General features: G+C 37.5%; 1 protein-coding gene across 12 annotated transcripts in view; it reads left to right on the forward strand.

Annotated features, from left to right (window-relative positions):
* Window positions 1–22,611, forward strand: part of FARS2 (phenylalanyl-tRNA synthetase 2, mitochondrial) — a 643,321-nt gene that overhangs the window by 110,069 nt on the left and 510,641 nt on the right. For 10 of the 12 annotated variants that reach the window (XR_011965889.1, XM_072603731.1, XM_072603724.1 and 7 more), the window contains one exon: window positions 20,071–20,706. Coding sequence is in view for 11 of the 12 variants with exons in the window: in XM_072603731.1 (XP_072459832.1) it covers window positions 20,092–20,706 (615 nt within the window). In the remaining variant the exon portion in view is untranslated. Of the gene's footprint in view, window positions 1–6,183; window positions 6,258–20,070; window positions 20,707–22,611 lie in introns of all 12 variants that reach the window. The other 2 variants (XM_072603722.1, XM_072603723.1) reach the window with 1 other exon arrangement.

The raw sequence follows: 22,611 nt of genomic DNA on the forward strand, positions 1-22,611 counted from the left end.
CCCTTTCCAGAGCCTCTACCACGCCAGCACTCCTGTTCACCCCAGGACTGCCACTCAGAACTGAAACCAAGATAAGCTGCTTGATTCCCCCAAAAGTGGATGCTGTTGCCGCAGTGCTGCTGCTGCCACCCTTGGGCTGGGGCTGGGGCCATACCAAGTTCCCCTCTTGCCCAGGTGAAAAAGCTTTCTTACTGACCTTTGAAGCTGGCTTTGGTGTTTATGGGTTGAGAAATCTGAGAACTACAGCTGCTGCCTGTGGTTCCACACCCTGAAGCCTCCTCCAGTCCTGTCCCTGCTGTGCTGTGGGTCCAAGGTAGGGCTGCGCTTTTCTCTGAGCCTGGTGCGATAGATTTTCCTATTGGCCTTCCAGACTGTCTTGGGCTGGAAATCTGTTTCATTCTGTTATTTTGTGGCTTCTGCTGCCCTAGAATTTGTTTAGAGTCATTTTTTACAGGTATTTTATGGGCTCTGCGGGGAGAGCTAGGAGGAGGACCCTCCTTCTACTCTACCATCTTCGCTCCACCCCAAGGCTGAATATTTTAAGAGGCCACAGGCAAGAGGGAATGCTTTACTACCATGAAAGACTCCTTGGACAAAAGGGGGCAATGGAGTGCTGAATTTGGAGACATGTGGAACACTGAGTATATGAAAGAAAGTAAATTAAATGATTCTAGTCAGGTAGGGCTGGATTAGTGGCACTATTCTTATTTGAGTTTTACATACTCGTCTAGATAGTCTCTAGGGTCTCTTCAAGGTATAAAATCCCTTTTTCTGTCTCTGAACAAACATAAATATAGCAAGCCTATTCTGTCCCCAACAAATAATTTAATGCAGAAATTAGTGGTACACTTATTAGAATTTATCTACATGATAGTCATTCCATGACTACGAAATTTTTTAAATGCTAAGTTGATCACAAGAGCATTTTTTAATGCTAGGTTAATCTATAGGCATTTGGGGGCCACTGCTCATTTTTGGGTTGGGGCAAGCAAGACATGTCCAAATTCTTTATGAAGAATAGGTTGTAGAGAGCAGAAACTAGAATTTGAACAGTCAGTTAAGAGGCTGTTGGAATAGTTCAGGTGAGGGATTAGGTCACGAACTAGAACAGTGAATCATGAACCTGATTATTTATGAATGTTCCTACCTGCTTACTCCATGGTGGTAATGGTAGAGAGGCTATGCAAAGGTGAGAGATGACATCCTGAGTTTGGAGAGGTATAAAACTTCTGTTCCTTAATTCCTCTTGATGAGAGTGAAGGAGGAGAGTGTAAAAGCTGACTTAAAGGTTAACATTAAAAAAAACTAAGATCTTAGAAGCTGGTCCCATCACTTTTTGGCAAATAGGGAGAAGAAAGGGAAACAGTGTTAGATTTTATATTCTTGGACTCACATATCACTGCAGATGGTGACTTGAAATTCAAAGATTCTTGCTCCTTGGAAAGAGAGCTATGATAAATCTGGACAGCATACCAAAAGCAGAGATAATTACCTTGCTGACAAAAGCAGAGATAATTACCTTGCTGACAAAGATCCATATAGTCAAAGCTATGATTTTTCTGGTAGCAATGTATGGCTCTGAGAGTTGGACTATAAGGAAAACTGAGCAATGCAGAGTAAATACTTTCGAGTTGTGCTGGAGAAGACTTTTGAGAGTCCCTTAGACAGCAAGGAGGTCAAATCATTCACTATTTAAAGAAATTAATTCAAGCTATTTGTTGGAAGGTCAAATACTGAAGCTGAAGCTTAAATATTTTGGTCACATAATGAGAAGATGGGACTCATTGGAAGAGACACTGATGTGGGAAAGATTGAAGACAAAAGGAAAAGAGGGTGGCAGAGGAAGAGAGGGATAGATAGTGTCATGGAAGCAACGAATATGAACTTGCGCAGACTTCAGGAGATAGTGGAGGATAGAAGGGCTTGACATGCTATGTTCCATGGTCTCATAAGTTCAGACATGATTGAGCCATGGAACAATAACAATAAACTTCTGCTAGACAGAGGAGGTCTAGTCCCTGAGTTTACAGATTCCAGGGGAGAAGGATCCCAGGAAGGAGACTTCCTATCCATTCCCCAAGGAATACGCACCCTACCTAGACCTTCCCAATGGTAGTACCTTCTCTTCAGTTCCTTGCTCTGACTGGTTTGGGGAAGGAGCTCTAGCCCAGACTATAGTGGTGCCAGTCTTTTGCCTTCTTTCTGATTTCAAATATTGATGGAAGTGCCCCATCCAAAATTTCACTTTGTATTTATTTAGAAAGTTTGTCATATCTATTACCTTTCTATAACCTCATAACTAATGGGAAAGAAGGGAGGAAATAGTTCATTATTAACAATGTAAACCTATCTATCTATCTAGAGATCTTTATAAGAAATTAGCTTTTTACATTATTGAGATTGTAAAATAACATGACTTTGAATTAGTTCTTCATAACATTCTACCTGTGATACTTAGTATCATTCTCAGGTATAACTTTGGTCTTCCTTTTCCTTTTTAATCATAATATTATAGGACCCTGTAAATGAAAATCCTCTTCCATATACATAACCTGATTACCATATAGATGCTACTCTGACTACCAGATAGATAACATTCTGCCAGTAATTTCTGCATTGGGGTTACTTGTTTGGGGCAGAGTAGGTGTTCTGTGTTTATGTTTATTCAGAGATAGGATCAGAGAAGTTAGATCTTGAAGGGATCTTAGAAATGATCTAGACCCTGTAGTATCAAATTCAGAAATGGGATCACAAATTCATATATCAGGATCCCTGTGGGTTGCATATAGACTTAGTTTAAAATATAATTTTATCTATGTTTTATTGTATCTTTACTTATTTTGTTAAATATTTCCTAGTTACATTTTAATCTTGTCCTGACCATATGTTTGACATCTCTGATCTAGACAATGCTCGTTTTATAGATGAGGATGCTGAGGCCAGGTGATATAAGTGACTTTTGTTGTTTGGCCTTTTCAGTCATATCCAACTCTTCATGACCCCATTTAGGGTTTTCTTGGCAAAGACATTGTAGTTGTTTACCACTCCCTTCTCCAACTCATTTTACAGATGAGGAAACTGAGGCAAAAAAGGTTAAATGATTTGCCCAGTGTTGCACAGCTAGTGTCTGAGGCCAGATTTAAACTCACAGGATGAGTCTTCCTGACTTCAGGTCCAGCACTCTATGCACTGCACCGTCTAAGTTACCCAAGGTCATACATGTAGGCAGCCAAGCTGGGAATCACACCCAGTTCTTTTACATATAGATAAGTAAATGAATGAATGAAAAAGCACTTACTATATGCATGATACTGTACGGAAGGCTGGGGTTAGAAACAGAAAATCAGAGTGGCTCCCTGTTCTCAGGGAGCTCATATTTTAATGGGGGGAATACAATACATCTGAGAGGTTTCCATTGTAAGTCAGAGAGAAGGTGAGGTAGAGGACAGAAGCAAAGCAGATACTAATGCATCTTCTTCAATGTTATTTCCATAATAAAGTCATATCCATTTGTGATGCTGAACCATTTGATCGTATCCAAGGCTTTGGTAATGAGAACTTTCATTTCTAGGTCTTTGTTACCTGGAACTTCACAGCTTCAGTGACTGATAAGGAAGTGTGTTCTGCAAATCCTGCAGAATCATTTGCCAGGTTGCATCCCCAGGCTGTGGTGTGGGCTAGACATTTCTGGGTTTTCCTACCATTTCCAGGACTTTTGACTTTATCTTTCCTTTGGTGACAGTCAGAGGTTGTTAATGTTGGTGGTCAGCCATTTCTCTACACATGTTAATCCCCTTCTTGATGCCTGTAGGGACAAGGATAGAAGAAGGACAGGTGGTCTGAGGGGCACTGGTATTCCTAGGGCCTGTGGGCTATTTCCATCGGGATCTGAGGAGAGGTGGTAGTTTGACTTCCCTAGTGCATCCTGCATCCTAGCTTTTCCTCAGGATGCTTTGTTGTTTCTGCTAGGCTGACTTAGGTACTCTTCCACTAACACATATGATCCATGACTTCTTTCCTATAGCTGTAAAAATGCTTTGAACCTGATGGCTTTCCCCCTCCCTCCAAATTTCCTATTTGTCATTCATATTCACTTTTTTTTTTTGCCATGATCCTTTCATAATTAATGGGGAAATGTGAATGTTCTTCTGACTAATTTTCCCCTATTTCCCTGTATACAGAGAAAGGTAGCATTCAGATATCCCCTATATACTTTAATAATAATAGTTGGCATTTCTATAGTGTTTCATGTACTTAAAAGTGCTTTATAAATTATCTTATTTGATCCTTACCACAAGTAATTTCTGTAGTTTCTCTAAGTATTTTAGTTTCTATAAGTATTATTATCTCCATTTTTAAAGTCAGGAAACTGAGATTCAGAGACTCCAAATGTCTTGTCTTTGGTCACATAGCTAACAGCTGTTGGAGGTAAGATTCCTACTTTGACCTTTTAACCACACTGTTCTCTTCCTCCAGAAGTTTCAGTGGGTCCCTCTCTGTTTGGCATTTAAAGCCTCCCCTGTTTTTCTGGGATGATTATCTAGCACTCCTGCATTCTGCCTTCTAGCCAAATTGGTCATTTTGTGGTTAGTTAGTCTATCTTTTCTCTCTCTTTTTTCTTGGTTGGCCCTCCATGCTTATAATATTCTCTTCTTGAGTCTACCTTTTGTAACCTCTGACTCCCTTTATTAGACTCAGAAGAGACAACATATTCCATAAGAGGGCCTTTCTGATTTTCCTGCACCCCCTCCTCTACTCCCATGACTTTGCATTCCCTTTTATTTACTTGTCTGTATAAATAGAAAAATGATAATATTGTCAGAATGAGGACAGCAATAAGCTTCTGTGCCTATCTAAAAGTGGAATAAATTGAAGATGGCGGCTCCCGCCAAATAAAAAGTTATTCAAGCAGAGGTTAAATTGGATGATGACTTATTGGAGACATTCAAGTAAGAATTCTTGTGTAGCGACAATTGGACTAGGGCATCTCTGAAGTCTGTACTTACTCCAACGCTGTGTGGTTCTGAACCCTAAGCTGTACGCGTAACAAGTTATGTAGTTTTGGGCCATTTAATCTTTGGTAAAATTCCTTCTGTGGAGCATCTTATTCCCCACAAAAGGTATATTATTGCATTTTGCTTTTAATGAGCATTATTCTGTTTTATTCCTGTTCTATCTTTAAGAGAGCCAGTGTGACATTTTATTTGTTGCTGTTACAAGGAGAAAGAATGTTCTCACATTCTCTCATTTTGTGTCATTAACCATTACAAAAAGCCCAACAAGTTGTTAGAGAAGGACAAATATACTGTTTTTATAGATAAAGAAATATTTATATGAGAAACTGGAAATCTTCACCGTATTGTAAGTTTGTAGCTTATAAAGCCATGAGGTATGTTAGAGAGGATTCATTTGAATAGAAGCTCCTTGAAGGCAGAGATTTTTTTTCATTTTTGTCCTACTATCCCCAGCAGCTGCCACAGTTTCTGGCACATAGTACACATTTGATAAATTGCATATACTTCCTTATTATACACACAAAGAAATTGGGACTCTGAGATTTTAAATGAATTGCCTGTTGTTCTATAGTAAGGTAGCAGTGTAGGTATTTGAAATCAGATCTTCTTTAACTTAGGCTCAGTGTACCTTCCATTTAGGCTAAATTGCATCCTTTTCCAGAATCTGAAGACTCAGTTGGATATGGAGTCTTAATGCACTGACCTTAATTCCACTGCTGTGTCTTTATTTTTTTCAAATCCAATAAAAATGTATTGAGCACCCACTATGTGCTAAGTTACTGTGCTAAACACTGGAAATAACAGTGAATAAAAAGATAGTCCTTGGTCTCAAGGAACTTATAATATAAAGGGGGGCGATAACACATAAAAGGAGGAAGGAAAGGGGTAGGGGTGTTGCCATAGAGTTGAAACCAGGAAAGGCAGTAGATTCAGAGTGGAGTGAATTCAAATCTGGCCTCAGAAACTAAGTACTTGTGTGACCCTGGACAAATCACTTAACTTCTGTTTGCCTCAGTTTTCTCAATTGCTAAAATGGGGATGATGACAGAATCGACTTTGGAGGGTTGTGAGGCTCAAATGAAATAATATTTGTAAAGTGCTTAGCACAGTACCTGACACCTAGTAGATGCTATACAAACACTTATTCCCTTCTCTTTCCTCTCTGTAGTGTCTTATTTCCATGTGGAAGTAATAATACGGACTTTAAGCTGAGTTGAAATCCGGCAGAGCAGCAGATAAAAAGTAAGGTGACAACTCTGCCCCCTCCCATGGTTTAAGTGTGTGCAGTGTAATATAGTTTCAATTAGAAATTGAAAGTCATTTTCACTGCCCTCTAACTAGTCACACTCGTATTTACTTCTTTCCATGCCTTGGTTTGTGATTTGATTTAAGTTCAGAACTTGAAAATGGAGTAGATAATATTCAAGGTTAATGAATCATCTATTTTGAGATTCTTGTGAGTAGAGGGATATGGAAATTCAGAATAATGATTTTAATAATAGGGTTTATACTACAGATGTGTGAAAAATGTGTTATTCACCTTTTGTAGGTAAATGTTCTTTTTCAGGTTGTTTCCATCCATGTAGAAAACTCTTGGCTTAAAGTACTACATGAAAATTTAGAAACAGGATTTTGTCTTTAGCCGGTGTTAAGAGTAAAATATAGCATTGTATTTGCAGGAACTTCCTTTAATTAGTTCGGAACTAACTGGTTTTCTGAGTACATTTGGACAATTTCATTATGGTCTGCTTGAGAAGAACCCTGGCTTTGGAATCAAAGGATTTGGAACTTGAATTCTGGCTCCCTTTATTTACTGACTGTGTCACCTCAAGAAAGTCACTCCACCTTTAGGTCTCTGGCTTCCTCATATGTAAAATAAGGGGTTTGAATGGGCCCTTCTAATTCTAAATCCCATGATTTAGAGGAAGTTTCCACTCCGAGGAAGTTTCTTCCACATCACTCTATTATTTTCTCATTGCTTAAAGTAACTCTTAATAGTCAGCTTAGTGAGACTGATTAAGAACATATTTTGATTTTATTTGCAGTCACCATTCTATTTACCAAATAATTTCTGGATTAAAATTTTATTTCACTATATTCACATTATTCTTTTTCATTAGCTCAGCAACTTCTGTTTAAAAACTGCTATAAAAGTATAAGTTAGCAAGATTATTATAAAAGTAAAAAAGTCCTTTGATACAAAATTTAGTGAGCAATTAATAATTCCAACATTTTCTGAACATACAAAATATGGAGCTCCCATTCATTAGATGCTTTCCACTAAAAAACACAAGTAAATGATAAATTATGGGTTGGAAAACAGTTGTCATGAATTCAGAATAACTAGCAGTGTGAATTATAACTCTGTATAGGTGCTAAAGAACTATGAATTGTCTTTGTGGTTTTTTCCTTTTTTTTTTTTAAGGGCACAGATTTCTGTATCTTGGTTGGGATGAAATTTGTTCACTGACCTGTTGAGGACTTGAATCATTTGGGCTCGGTGACATTCATAACCTGAATTTATTTTTACTAATCCCAATTCCTTTTCAAGTCACAAGAGACTTTTCTTGTGAAAAGTCACAAGAGAAGGAATTGAAGCATGTCTGACATTCCAAACCATAATGACATCTTTTCATTCTTGTTAATTATCCTCAGAAAGAATTAATATTGGGAGGCTCTTTGGTTGCAAAACCGTTCCCTTGTGCATCAGTTTAATTACAGATTTTAGCCTTCTTTGACTTGGTACAGTGGATCCAATTTCACTTGGTAGCCCAGAACCTCCTTTTATGAAGACCTTTAAAAAGCTATGGTTTTTTTTTTCATTTGTATTTTTGTCCATCACAGAACATTTTCCTTCAGTGTATTCTGCTGCCCTTGAATAATTATAAAGCTTCTGACTTGACAAAGCATCTTCCAAAATCTCAGTCGTGAAAGTGTGACATTCTATTAGCTAAGATCTTATTGATAGTTATTTCCCTGCAGAATCATAGTGACACATTAAGGACTGATCTTCTGAATGAAGGGTAATGATTTGTATTTTGATAATGACTCTTTAGAGTCATGCTCTTTTTCCCTTTCCACACTATTCCTCCCTCATCTCATCAACAAATTTATTTATTTATTTTTTGAAAAGTCATTCATACAAAGGTAAGCTTTTGGGAAAGGACCTGAGAGTCAGATGATTTCTAAGGCCCTCTGATCAGCATGCCCTGGCATTTCATCTCACAGGGCTTGCCCTCTTTGTTCAGCTGCCAACTTCTTGAATAATTTTCTTGACAAATGGTTTGCTCATTAATATTTCAACCCTTCTTCTGCCAACCCCATGGAAGCCATGTGCCCCAGGCAGCAAAATGCAGCTCATTCTTAAAGTAGTATTATAATGCTTGCCTTAAATGCTTTGTCAAGACCAATGATGTATAAATGAAGCTGATCCCATTCGAGTAAAGATGGACTTCCTTTTTATCCAAGCAAGAGTATTTATTAATACTAGGGTGGCACTGGCTTCCTTCCTGTACTGCAAGCATACACATGGTCCCTGCACTGCCTGTTTCTGCCTCAAAGGCCCTCTTTCCTGTTGGTATCACTCTGTCACTTATTCTGTTGGGAAAACTCTTTTTGAATCTTTAGATGAGTTTATTTCCTTCTTTGAATTCATAGCTTCTCAAACATTAGGGTAGACAGAAGTAGGATTATCTATCAGGAACTTTAATTCTAGACTTTAAATGAACCAGATCTGATGCAAACTGTAATTTAACTACTCTGAGGAAAGTGACTTCCTATTCCCTGATTCCAGCTAGAGAACTTAAAATAAGACATAGCATCACTCATTAAGACTGCAGAGATCTCACAGTAGTGTGATTGAACAAAGATGGGGTCCTTGGGAAGCACTGCTTACTTTTGTGGTGAACCACAGTAATAAAGCAAAACTATCTTGTGCCCAAATGACAGAGAAGGTGGGGAGGGGCGCCCATATGAAAATTTATGACCATTGATGGAAAGACTCACGTCTTAGGCAGTTCCTTAGTGGTTCAATACAATTGTTCAATGAAGAGCTTTCTGTTACATTCTGGATTTCTGAAAAGCTGTTTGTAGTTTGCCCTTCACCCATCTGCTGCCTTCTCCTCCCTTTCTGTTTTTGTGATTTTTGCTGTCATTTAATTCAGTTTCAGCTTGCAAAGTTTGCCTTTTGTTTTCTCCTAACATCACACTTACATTTCCAATAATAGTGGCTAAGTTGTGTTTGTTCTCATTCAGCCATTGGAGGGTTTTTTCCTAGCCTTCCATATGCAGATAATTGGGGGGTGATAGGAAATCATGTGATTCAATCTTGTTTCTGAAAATACAGCATATGAAAAGAGCAATATAAATATTAATCACAAGTTACCTAAATTTACTTATTAAAATCAAGAGAAATTTAAATTTTTATTCAACAGGTATTAAGTGCCTTCTCTGTCTAGAGAACTATGGCAGATTTTGGATACATAAGACATGACCCCTGCCTTGATGGAACTTACAGTCTGATAGGGGGATATGCTGCATATACAGATAACTGTAGTATAAAATATAACTTTAAAGGTTTTATTGATTTATTTTTACATTACAGACATTTATAAATTATTCTCACTTTGCAAGAGATCTCTGGAAACAAAGTAAAACAGTTAAAATTAATAATACATAAATCTCATCTGAAAGTGTATGCATCATTTCACATTTATAATTCCCTCTTCTCTAAAAAGAGGTAGGTGGGTGACACAATCAACACATAGTGAGACCAGAAATCAGGAAGACCTAAGAGCAAATGCACACTTAGATACTGACTGTATGACCCTGGGCAAGCCACTTAACTTCTGTTGGCCTCATTTCTAAAATGGGGATAATTATAATTGTAGCACTTACCTCCCAGGGTTGTTGTGAGGATCAAATGGGATAATCACTGTTACTTTGCACAGTGCCTGGGCACGCAGTAAGCACTCTATGAAAGGTAGCTGTTATTATTATCATCATTGCTTTAAATTTCTCAGCCTCAATTTTCTCATTTGTATACTGAATAAATAATAACACCTACCTCCTAGGGCTGTTTTGAGGTTAAAATGTAATAATATATGTAAAACTCTTTGTAAACCTTGAAGTGCTACATTGTTTAGTAAAAATTAACAGACATCGATTTTCATTCCTTCCCAACCCCTGTCCCATTGAAACAAAAAAGAAAAATAAATTTCTTGTAACAAATATACATAGACAACTATTCAAATATATGCTTATATATTTGTCATTTATATCTATATCTCTCTCCTCATTCTGTACCTACTTCTTCATTGGTCTTCAGAAAACTACAACCAAAGGCCTCTTTCTTTGTGTGGTTCTTTCATTTGAAGTCTGAGTTTTCATTGAAGTGGGTAAACTACTGTATGATTATAGAGTTAATGATGAATGATACCTTACAGGTCATCCATCAACAACGAGAACAAAAGTATAACTTTTTAATTTTACAGAAAAAAATCTTAATATTAAAAACGTCAGAGCTGGGATATAGATTCTGGCCTTCTAATTTCAATCTTAGAAGCTTTTACATGCCCAGTTTTCCTTGAGGAGTTAGCATTTGAACTGTTATAAGTGTAAGCAAAGTGGATTTTTGTTAGTATTTTTTGGAGTTTGGTTTTCCAGGATCCGTGCCCATAACAGTCTCTTGTTCCCAGGTGTTACCTATGGTTCAAAACATCTCCACCATTACCCAGTGATGATTGTAAGGCCCAGGTGTCACCTGTTTAGATTGTAAATGTCATGACCCTGGAGGGGTGGAGTGTAAGTATAAAGCAGTTGTGTACTGGTCAATGAGTGGGAAACCTTTAGAGTTAAAATGCACAAGCTAGGATGCTATGTGTTCCTTGGTCGGCCCCCATCAAGGCTTGGGTGGAATCTGTGTTTGCCTCAGCTGGCCCCCATGGAGGCTTGAGGGGATGTAGCGGAATGCACAAGTTGTGCCTGTGTTGATTAGCCCCATCAAGATGTTGGGGGGTTGCCCCTCCCTCCCCTTTGCTGGCCCCTGCGAGAAGTATGATTAGGAAATGCTGTAGGAGTTGGTGCTCTGCACCCCTTGTGAGAAGGTTAGACAGAATAAAGTCTGCATTGTTTAATTGTTAACCCCTTTTAAGCTGTCTTTCATTTATAAAAGTAGATCAAAGAACCTGTGCTAGCAGGCCATGCTGGGTGTGTTAGGGTGCCTGCTAAAAAAACTCTGTATTGAATATAGTTTGAAGTAAGAGTTAAGAATCTTGACATTTTGGTACAGATTGTACTTTCATTCTCATTTCAACTCTCCTGCTTGTCCTTATTCTACATACTTTTCAGTTAAAAAGCATCTCTCATTAACCTTATATCTTTTCTTTTTTAAATTTTCTTTAAAATTTTTTCTCAATTACATGTAAATAAAAAAAGTTAATATTACTTTTTTTTTTTAAATTTTGAGTTCTAAATTCTCTCTCTACTTCTCTCCCCCTGTCCCTCCACCCTCTGAAGGCAATCAGATTGATATTGATTTTTACATATGGAGTCTCGTATAACCTTATCATTTTAGCTATGTTACAAAAGAAAACACAAAAATTTCCCCCAAAAGTATTCTTTAATTTGCATTCAGTCTCTATCACTTCTTTCTCTGGAGGTAGATAGCATTTTTCATCGTGAGTTCTTTGGAACTGTCTTGGATTGTTGTATTGCTGGGAATAGCTAAGTCATGCACAGTTGATCATCATTACAGCATTGCTTTTAGTGTGTATGTACAATGTTCTCCTCGTTCTGCCCATTTCACTTTATATCAATTCATGTAGTTCTAGGTTTTCCTGAAAGTATCCTCCTCGCCATTTGTTATAGCCCAATAGGATTCCATCACAATCATATAGTACAACTTGTTCAGCCATTCCCCAATTGATGGGCATCCCCTCAATTTCCAATTCTTTGCTACCACCAAAAGAGCTGGTCTAAATATTTTTGTACACATGGGTATTTTTCTTTGATCTATTTGAGGTACAGATCTAGTATTTATATTGCTGGGTCAGAGGGTGCATGCAATTTTATAGCCCTTTGAGTATTGTTCCCATTTGCTCTCCAGAATGGTTGGATCAGATCAGTACTCCAAGATAGAGAGTCTGGGACCTGTGGGTAGAAAGTTTCACAGGCAGTCTCATCTTACCATTCACTATAATATGACAGTTCACTGTGGTTATCACTCTCTTTATAGGCTTTTGTTCTGTTTCACCCTCATTTTGATTACCACAGCCTTGGACTTCCTTTTTTCAGTTCGGTCTTCCTTCTATTCATAGTTCAAAGTAGAATTATTTCTTTTAGATCCCTTGGCTGCTAAAGAAGCAAGAGTCCTTTCTGAATACCTGTCAGTTCTAAATCAAAAGTCTTTTCTTAAACCACAAGTAGTGAGTATGTGGCAAAGTGGTTAGGGTGCTAGACCTAGAGCCAGGAGGACTTGAGTTCAGATCTGGCCTTAGACATTATTACCCTGGGTGTGTCACTTAACCATCTCAGTTTCCTCATCTGATAAATGAGGATAATAATAGCACTTAACTCCCAGAGTTGTGAATATCAGATGATATTTGTAAAGTCCTTTTCAAAACTTGAAGGTTCTACATAAATTCTAGCTAGCTATTGTTACTGTTAATTTAAAACAAATCAAATTTCTTCTCTGCAGATCCTTTCCGTCTATCTAGAAAATCTGCCAGGACTGATCCCAATTCCCAAGTCTTTTTAGCTGGTTTCATCAATATACTCCTTCTCTGGCTGTCCCCTAAAGCTCTACAACTTGCATTAATCTTCATGCTTTTTGAATATCCAATTTCTTTTAAGACAGCTTCACTTTCCTTTTCACATCTCTAATATTTTTCTTCTCCTTTTCTCACACCTCTTAAATTGTTTTCTCTTAAAACTTGGTAGTAATCCCCCATTTCTACCTTCTCACTTTGTATTCTGCATCATTATCAGAGTCACATCTGCTATGTACACATTTAAAGAAGAGAAAGTGGCATGATTAGTCCAAGGCCCTACAGCCAGTTTGAAACAGAGCTCGGATATGATCCCAAGTCTTCTTGCTTTACTGCTGACTTCATTTCCTCTTCATGACCTTGACTTACATAGCTAATGCTTATGTTTGTATTTTATGATTTTTGTCTGCAGTAAAACTGAAATTTGTGTAAGTTGTGGAAGGAGGCAAATACTCACTGTCTTAAGGAAGAGAGATTTGGTCTTTTCTATCAATCTGCCTAGCTAGGGGCAGCTAGGTGGTGTAGTGGATAGAGTGCCCAGCCTGCAGTGAGGAGAACCTGAGTTCAAATGTGGCCTCAGACACTTACTAGCTGTGTGGCCCTGGGCATGTCACTTAACCCTGGTTGCCTTAGTTTCTTTATCTGTAAAATAAGCTGGAAAAGGAAATGGCAAACCACTTCAGGATCTTTGCTAAGAAAACTCCAAATCAGGTCATGAAGATTGGGCACAACTGAAACAGAACAAAAAACTAGCTATGCATTTTAAACATGAAAACTTACCAGCCTCAAAATATCTGCCTTATTATTGCCACTAGACACATAAATAAAGGCATAGCAAAGGCATATGTCCAAGTAAATAAATAAGTGACATGTAGTTTAGGGATTGCACCAACCTCCATCTCCTCTCAGGTTCTCTCTCCCTCCTTGGGCTAGGACCAGTTTGGTCACTCTCCCTGCACCTGCCTTGGCATGTCGGGTGATTCTATTGAGGGATGGCCATGCAGCTATAACTCCAACTCTCAGGGTCCTAGGAATTACCCTGGTTGGTGGAATATACTCATCTTCCTTACTGTAGCCTCTGAGCCATCACTCTGTGCTACCTTTTCACACAAAATCATTTACAGTGACACCATTGAATATATGAAACATTTACTCAGTGAAAAAGCTAAAGGAAAAGTACTCTTAAAATATACTCAGTAGAAGGCCAAGGCCAGAATAATCAGAATATATCTGTGCACTCACAGACCTGTTTTCACGCTTTTTTCCAGTAGATACAGTATCTGTTGAGAGGAGAGTGGCCTTTTATAGAAAGCAGCAGTTACATTTTGATTGGGTCAGAGTTGTGGAAATGAAACCAGAGGCTGAAAAGATAAAGAATTATGTGACTAAGGATAAGAGATTTAAATATGCTTTAGGGGAAAAAATAAAAAAGAGGATTGGGGAATGGAGGGTGAGCAGTAAAGGAACTTGAGAATCATATGCATGCGGCTTAAGTGCCTTCCAGTATCTGTGGAAATAGAAACTGAGAAGGAAAGGTCAGTCAATATGCCACAAACAGCTGCATCCTAAACAGCTTTCCCGGGACAGCTCTGAACTGTGTGTAACACACCATCTGCATTTGGAAGGGAGATACGCCTTAGCTGAAAATTGTGGATCGGGTACCTAACTACTGATAAGTGTGGCTTTCTCTCATCATGTATGTGGAAACACATGCATATTTAAGAATCCCATCTACTACACTGTAGTAGTACTACACTGTCACTGAAGACAACTAACACAGAACAGTGTAGTTGGGGAGACATTTTTCAGTTGACGCTAAGCCAGTGACAGTTTTAGAGACAACTCTGACAAAATGAGACCACAAATGAACACATTTGTAGAGTTCACTCTGAGTCTATAGAACATGTCTCACAGTTGAACTGCCTTAACAAAAAACACCAAGAACCCCAGTGAAGTTGTTATGAAGATTTTGCTGTTGAATGTATGTTATTTTCCATTTGTGAGTTAGGGAACAGGCCCTTTCCAATACTCTGTTCTGCACCGCTAATTCTCAGTGTTTTAGAACTTCGTTACAAAGCAGTTCACTAATGTTTGATTTTACAGATTACTTGCTGGAGGATGAGTTATTTGCCAAAGGTCATTATAGGTAATAAACAATCATAGTCAAGATTTGAACCAAGGTTCTCTGATTCCAGAGTCCATGTTCTTCCCATGTCCTACATTGCCTTTTATGTAGATCATATGCTAGTGTCTAGCCTGTATGGCTAGGTCTGGAAGAGACAAACAAAATAATGTGAATAAATCTTTATAATGAGAAATTTTAAAAAGTGGAAACTTGATTGTGGTTAGGATGAATATGCTTACAGGGTGTGCTGGTTGTACCCACGCATACCCCAGTGTGTTTTTATTTAATCAGATGACTCTCTTAAAGTATGAATTGCTATGTTATGGGATAAGTGTTAAATTGTGTGATACTAAAATTATAGAAATGCATAGAAAGACTGTGTTTGCTTGTAGCATGAGTCCCCATTCTATATCATTGCATTACCACTGATTCTCTCTTTTACCTCTGGCTGCTACTCCAGAAAATCTTTTGATGTATTCAAGTTGCTGCCTTGGGAATTCCCAATGCCATACATAATCTTTGTTGTAGATATACTACTGAAATAGTGTAAGAAACCTATGACTTTACATTTTAAATCAATATGATGTCCCATTTTCATTAAAAATGTGAATTAGTTCATTGTTAAAATAAGACAAACTAAGGATAAGAATTATTATGAATGTACTGTTAGTAATAGAAATACCTCAGACTTCTTAGTGCAGAATTTAGAAGATAATGCGAGCAGGTCTAATATGTGCAGCAGTGTAAGTAATGAATGACCAGTGGGAACATATTTTGACTCAGTTCAGGTCCCTGTGGTTCCTGTTCAAAGATTTCAAACATTCCATCTAATGATCTTCTCAAAAATAGGTTAGATTGCCAGTCTTAATTCTTGAGAAGTCCTTATTAACCTATGTTAAAACACATTTTCTAGATTAGAAAGTGATTAATAAATTTTCATTTCACTTGCTATGAAAAGTAAAAGTAATTAGAATATATTCTCTCAGGGGATGCAAAAAACAAAAGGTCTCCCTGATCCCACATTGATCATTAAGGGATTCAGAAACCAGCATAGAGTTGAGGTCTATAAAAGTACCAGCTGTCAGAATCTCACATGTTGATCTGTTCTTCATGGTCAGGCTTTAATGAAGGGAAAATCTGTTGACACATTGGATGAAGATAAGCCAAGTTATCTTAGTGAGCAGAAGAGCAGTGTTAGAAGTGTAATAGGGCAATTGATTGACATTATTCTTTATTTGGCAAAAGGTGGGATACTGCTTAGGGGTCATAATGAAAAAGCTGACAGTTTTGAAAAAGATTTTTTCTTAAATTTTGTCAATTTGCTCCAGTCATTCTATTAAAATGGTAGTACATGTGCAAAAATCTCCTCAAAAGACTACCTTTCTGAGTAATTTCATCAGAAATAGTTTAATAGTGCCCTTGAACAATGTTGTGGAATTAATAATTGTGTCCTCACTCAATAGAAAAATGATTGCTAATGATACTACTGACTGTGGACATCATGAAGGGATTTCCTTTGTGGTGTGGTACTTAGATGATAAAAATAGTTGGAATGTTTTGTGTGTAATTTAGAGGATCCCCCTTAAGGCCAGAACCTTCTCTGTAATATTATCTCCACTTTATCTTGACTGTGTCTTGTTTGTACGTAGCTGTTTGCATGTTGTTTCCCCCATTACACCATGAAATCCTTGAAAGCAAGGACTGTTGTTTTTGCTTTTTTTCTTTTGTTTTCCTCAGTGCTTTGCATAGTTCCTGCTTTCAAGGATGTTGTTTAGTTGGTCAAAAATTGATTGAACATCACTTCTTAATAGTCAAGTCAATTGAGCAAGCATTAATTAAACATGTTGAGTTGACTTGACATTTTAAAAATTCGTTATCAGTCATATCTGTCTTTTTTGATGACTTATCTACAACAAATATAAAGGGTCCTTACAAACTGATGTGTCAGATTTCTTTGTGGGTTATGTGCAGCAATATGAGCACTATGAGACAGTGATATGATTGATTAAAGGAATCAGATCTCTTATACATGTTACAAATTTACAATTCTGTTTAATAATTTACATTCTTACTTGTTATTATGAAAGTGTCTTTTTAAAACTAGCCCATGTTAAAAAAAATGAACTGAGAAGTATAATGTTCCCACAACACCTTGACTTACTCATGCTTTTATACATTAAACAAGAATTAGCTTCTTAGTTAGTTTCAATGATATGTCTCAGGACTTTCAGTCCATAGTATCTGGTGAGTGACTTTTTATTCTCTAAGACAAGAAGATATAGCACACAATTGATAGTGTATATGTATATACTTGAATCTCAGTTCGACAAAAAAAGAATGCCATTTTTGCATAGCTAGATCCCACTTAGTTTGAATGAGCTTCAGAGTACGTGGGGTACATGACCCTCCCTCATTCAAAACAAAGTTAAGTGCAAGTCATGTTATCATTTCTCTGATGTCATGGTCCTCTTTGAAAACGAAGGACAAACACACAAATTTGAATGATGAATACTGTGAAGTATATGTATTTGAATTCACACTATTCAGAGTTATAATTATGTTAAATATAGTATTTAGTTCCATTGTAATGGAAATAAACAGTGCAAATGCACAGTATAAAATGCTAAGATTGGATAGGTGACTTGAAGATGTCTTCATTTATGTAAATGGTCTAGGATAATGCTGTGCTTATCTGAGTCTCTAAGTCACTGAAAAGATGATGCAACCTTTGACGGACAAAGCAATTTAGAAGAGAGATGGTTTTTAGCAGAGGGTGAGGGGTAACAAACTCAGTTTTATATGTATTGAGTTTAAAACATATCTCCAATTCAGAGTGTCTAATAGACAATTGATAATGTGGGGCTGCAACTCAGGGGATGAACTGGGGCTGGATATATAGATCTGGGAATTATCTGTATAGAGATGATAGTTAAACTCATGGGAGCCAACAAGTATATGAAAAGAATAAAGAGGGTGAAGAGAAGACCTAAAACAGAACTTTGGGGAAACATTCAGAATTAAGGGGCATGATGAAGATGATAATCTGGCAGAGGAAACAGAAAAAGGATGGTAAGACAGGTAGGAGAGAACCAAAAGAAAGCAATGTTACCAAAACTCAGAGAGGAGATTATGTCCAGGAGAAGAGGGTTGTCATCAGTGTCAAATGAAGCTGACAGATGAGAAGGATGAGGACTGAGAAAAGACCATTAGATTTGGCCAAAAAAAAAAAATCATTGATAACTTTGGAGGGAATAGTTTCAGTTGTACTTGGGAATAAATGTATTAATATAGAATGAAAATCAGCCTAATTTGAATACAGAAGAGATATGAACTAGATTGGTAATGTCGTTACTTCAGGTCGAAGTATGCAAAAATTCAGTGACTTTTGCAAAAGTTATCAAATGCCTGTTTCTCTCATGGACTCAATAAGTTTCTGCCCAATCCTGGTGTTTTGTGAAACACAATTTATGCCCCATCTTGAGAAGGGAGGTTTGGAGTAAGCCAAAGATTACACTTTAACCACCTAAGCCAATCTACGGACCCCTCCATAAGGTCTGAAGATCAGGGAGACCTCAAAAAGTAGCAGTGTAAGCCTGATTTGGGGACTGTTATTATTAATATGATCATCACAGCTTTCTCTACTCCACTGGATTCTAATTCTTCTGAGATGTTGCACCTTGTCTTCTATTTTTATTACTTATTCCCATCTCCTAGTACAGTGCTTTGCACATTTAATTGAATGAGTATTTTGGAATATAGGATTTTAAAAATGTGTTTTTTAATTGTTGATAGGTCATAATGACAGTGGAAGTATTAAATTTAAATGATGACATGTACAGTTATGGGGAAGTAAACGCTTTTCATTGCATAAATAGTTAATAGCTGTTTTGCATTGTTTTTCCTTATCAATCAACATTTCAGCACTTCTGTCTAATCTTCTTTTTTAACACTAAACAAAAATAACTATCTCATCGTCATATTTCTACATCTTATTTAAAAAGTTTGTAAGTATAAGCAGTCTCATTTTGCTATACAGGAAAATAACATTGCAGTCATGTTTTTCCATTTTCTTCATTTGACCTTAAAGAAGGAGATTTAGAGGACATTTAATTCACCCCTTCATCTTGTAGATCAAGAAACAGAGACCTAAAGAGATGAAGAGATTTCTTCAAGGTCATATAATTAGTGAATATTAGACCCTGGATTCAAATCTGAGTGCTTTGACCCTGAAGCCAACTACTGTACTGGTCAACAGGCATTTATTAAGAACTTACTGAATGCTTCTTGACTATACTATTGTTTCTAAAAAATGTGCAAAAGATTAATAAGGAGTACCAAATACTCAAATGTGTGATATTTGTAGACAACACTTCAAAAAAGATTATCTTAATTATTATGCTTTCATGTTTATAGACTTAATAAGAATCTCAAGAAATATAATCAGCAATGAGTAATGCATCCCCAATAAAACCATAAAATCCATACTGTTTACATTTTAAAAAATAAATGATAGCCTTTTAATGATAAGGATAACATCTGTCCTGTGTCCCCTTTCAATTTATTTTCCATCTGTATACTTAGGAAGTTTTTTTTAATAGTCTTGCTTCCCTAAAGCATTGGGTCTATTTTACAAATGAGGTATTAACTCCCAGAGTACTGAGGTTTTATTGAATTCTATTAGATAAGCATCTATTGATCCAGAGAAAGTTGAAAAATTAAAGAAGATGGTTTTAGTTTATAACTATTTTCCTGTTGATACGTATCAAGTATATCATAAAGTAGAAAAAGGAAACTCTTGTGAAAAGAGTCAATCAATTAGCACTAATTTATTAAGCTCCTACTATATGTCAAGAATTATACTAGGCACTGAGGATGCAAACAAACAAACAAAAAAGAAGCAGTCCTTGTTGTCATGGAGCTCACATTCCATTGAGAAAAACATTTGAAGATCAGGGGCATGATTGTGGAGATAAATGTGCAGCTTAAAATTATTTTTAAGTTTTTTCAATGTTAAGTAGTCAATGTGACTGTAGTTGTTGGGGGGATATTTGGTAGAGGTGACGAATAGGGATCAATACAGGAAAATCACAGAAAAGAACATTATATTTACTTGCATTCCACAAGGATAAATGCTGACTTTACATCTTTGATGTTTCATTTCTAGAGCCTTTGAAGATACGCTAGCATGGTCATTTGGAGTCTTACTGAAAGAATGCAGCACCATCATATTAAACTGTGCCTGGCAAATCTGGTCAGCAGTATTTTCAAAAGCAGTAGGTCGTTGACCTCACAACCCATCACTTCAGAGCTTACTGCCAGTGGATCTTCAGGCAGTTCAGTGGAGGTGCTGGGCAAGTCCTATCCTCGGGATGACCATAGCAACACACCAGAAAAGATCCTCTCCAAAGTGGGAAAGAATTTACACAATAGGAAATATCACCCTTTATGGCTGGTATTGGAGAGGGTGAAGCATCATTTTTATAAACAATATATAGGCCCCTATGGGACTCCACTGTTCTCAGTCTTTGATGGCCTTTCTCCAGTTGTCACAACATGGCAGAACTTTGATAGCCTCCTTGTCCCAGCTGATCACCCAAGCCGGAAGAAGGGAGACAACTATTACCTGAATCGTATTCACATGTTACGGTCTCACACTTCAGCCCACCAGTGGAACTTGATTCGTGCTGGCCTCAATGCTTTCCTTGTGGTTGGAGATGTCTATCGGCGAGACCAGATTGACTCCCATCATTACCCAGTCTTCCATCAGTTGGAAGCTGTCCGACTCTTCAACAAGCATCAGGTAAGGGACATTCCTTAGTGAGAGACCAGTGGAACAAACACCTAAATTTTTTTTTTTATAATGGAGCAAGTGAGTTACTTTCCCCTTGACCTTAGTTTTAGCTCCGTTGAAACTAGTGCCTAGCAAAAATTAAGTGTAGGTAATGTTTTTTGATTGATTGCTATGTGCAGCATTTACAGTAATTGAGACACTTAATTTATTGAAATTTGTGAGCTTTTTCTTTCCTGTACTGTTTCTTCTTTCTTGTCCCCATACTGAGCAGCTTCCCTGCTGCCATTTTTCTCCAAGGCAGCATAGTATAATTGTAACAGCAAAGGATACAGAGTTAGAAGACCTGGTGTAGATTCCCTTCTCTGCTGACTCTGCAGCCTTAGGGAAGTGACTCACACTCTCTGCCCCTCCATTTCTTCATGGGTAAAATCAAATATAAAGTGAAGATACTGGACTGGTTGACTTCTAATATCCATTCCAGCTATTTATTTCTTTGATTCTTTGTGATTTAACTTAAATTTCTTACTCAAATTCATTCTTGATACCTTGGGACCCAGAATTGTAAAACTGTCATTGTATGTTATCTAATGGCCTCCGTGGGTTAATAGAATTGGCCCAGTTATTAGAACAGGCTGATTCTGTTGTTACTCTGCTGTATTCTAATCAGTTCTTCATTTGGTTGAGAATGAGTAAGGATTGTTTTGATTAAATTGTTCCCCAAAATAACACTATTCTCATTTCTACTCCCTTTCAACTTGGCATATTAGTGGGTCTGTGTGGAATCGGTTTGATTACCACTCCCCCTGTTTTTCTGTGATTTCATGTGTGACTGGAGGGCTTTGCCACTACTGGAGGTGTTGTGCCCCCCTTGCCTTTCCCTTTATCTCCCTTCCTGGGCCCTAGGGTGCCCTGGAATCAATACAGTATAATTTGATTATAAGATCTGTCAGCACTACCGGTTTTCTATCTCCTCCTTTCCTTCTCTAAGGGAGCATCTGAATGACTTAATAGATAGTGTTGGAATTGGAGTTAACTTATTAGCTGTGTATTTCTGGGCAAGTTACTTAACCCCTCTGTGCCTCTGTTTCCTCATTTGTAAAATGAGAGTAGCACCTACCTTAAAGAGCTGTGAGAATAAAATAAGATATTTGCAAAGTACTTTGCATACCTTAAAAGTGTGGTATAAGCACTTGTTATTGTTGTTGTTAATTATTACCATTCTCCTTGTTATTTCTTCCTCTTTGGCACTGGGAATCATTCAGAATGAGAGCCCTCCCCACCAAGAGGGCTGCCCAGAACCTTTGCAAACCCCTTTTGCCTGAGCTGCTTGACTGCTCACAAGGACTGAATGAGACAAAAGTCAACAGCTCCACTTCTTTTGTTAAGGTGGAGGACCACCAGCCCTTACCATATGCCTTGCTTCTTTGTCCTGTAGTCCTCCAGCATGATCGCCTTAACTATTTATGTAATCTAACATCCTCAGGCCCTTGCCATTTGTCTCACAGTTGAACCCTGAGGACTTCCAGGCCTACAACTGAATTTTCTTTTCTGTTGCCTCCTCTAATTAGAGTGTCAGCTCCTTGAGATTAGGGACTAATTTTTTCTCTTTGTATCCCCCAGCCCTTACCACTGTGGTTGGCACATAGCAAGCACTTAGTAAATGCCTTTATGTTCATTCATTCATTCATTCATTCATTCATTCATTCATTCATTCATCCATTCATCCATTTCATCCATTCATCAGTACAACACTGTCTAAACTCCTTGACTTTCCCAATCTGCTCTAATAAATTATATGGAAGGAATTAATAAGCCAAACCCACTTAAACAAAGCAAAATGAAAAAGCTACAAGTGACATTATTTGTTGGCCATTTTCACACTGAAATGCCAGTATATGTGTTTATGAAATGCAT

This window comes from Notamacropus eugenii, chromosome 4 (assembly GCF_028372415.1).
Source record: "Notamacropus eugenii isolate mMacEug1 chromosome 4, mMacEug1.pri_v2, whole genome shotgun sequence".
NCBI classification, from domain to species: domain Eukaryota; kingdom Metazoa; phylum Chordata; class Mammalia; order Diprotodontia; family Macropodidae; genus Notamacropus; species Notamacropus eugenii.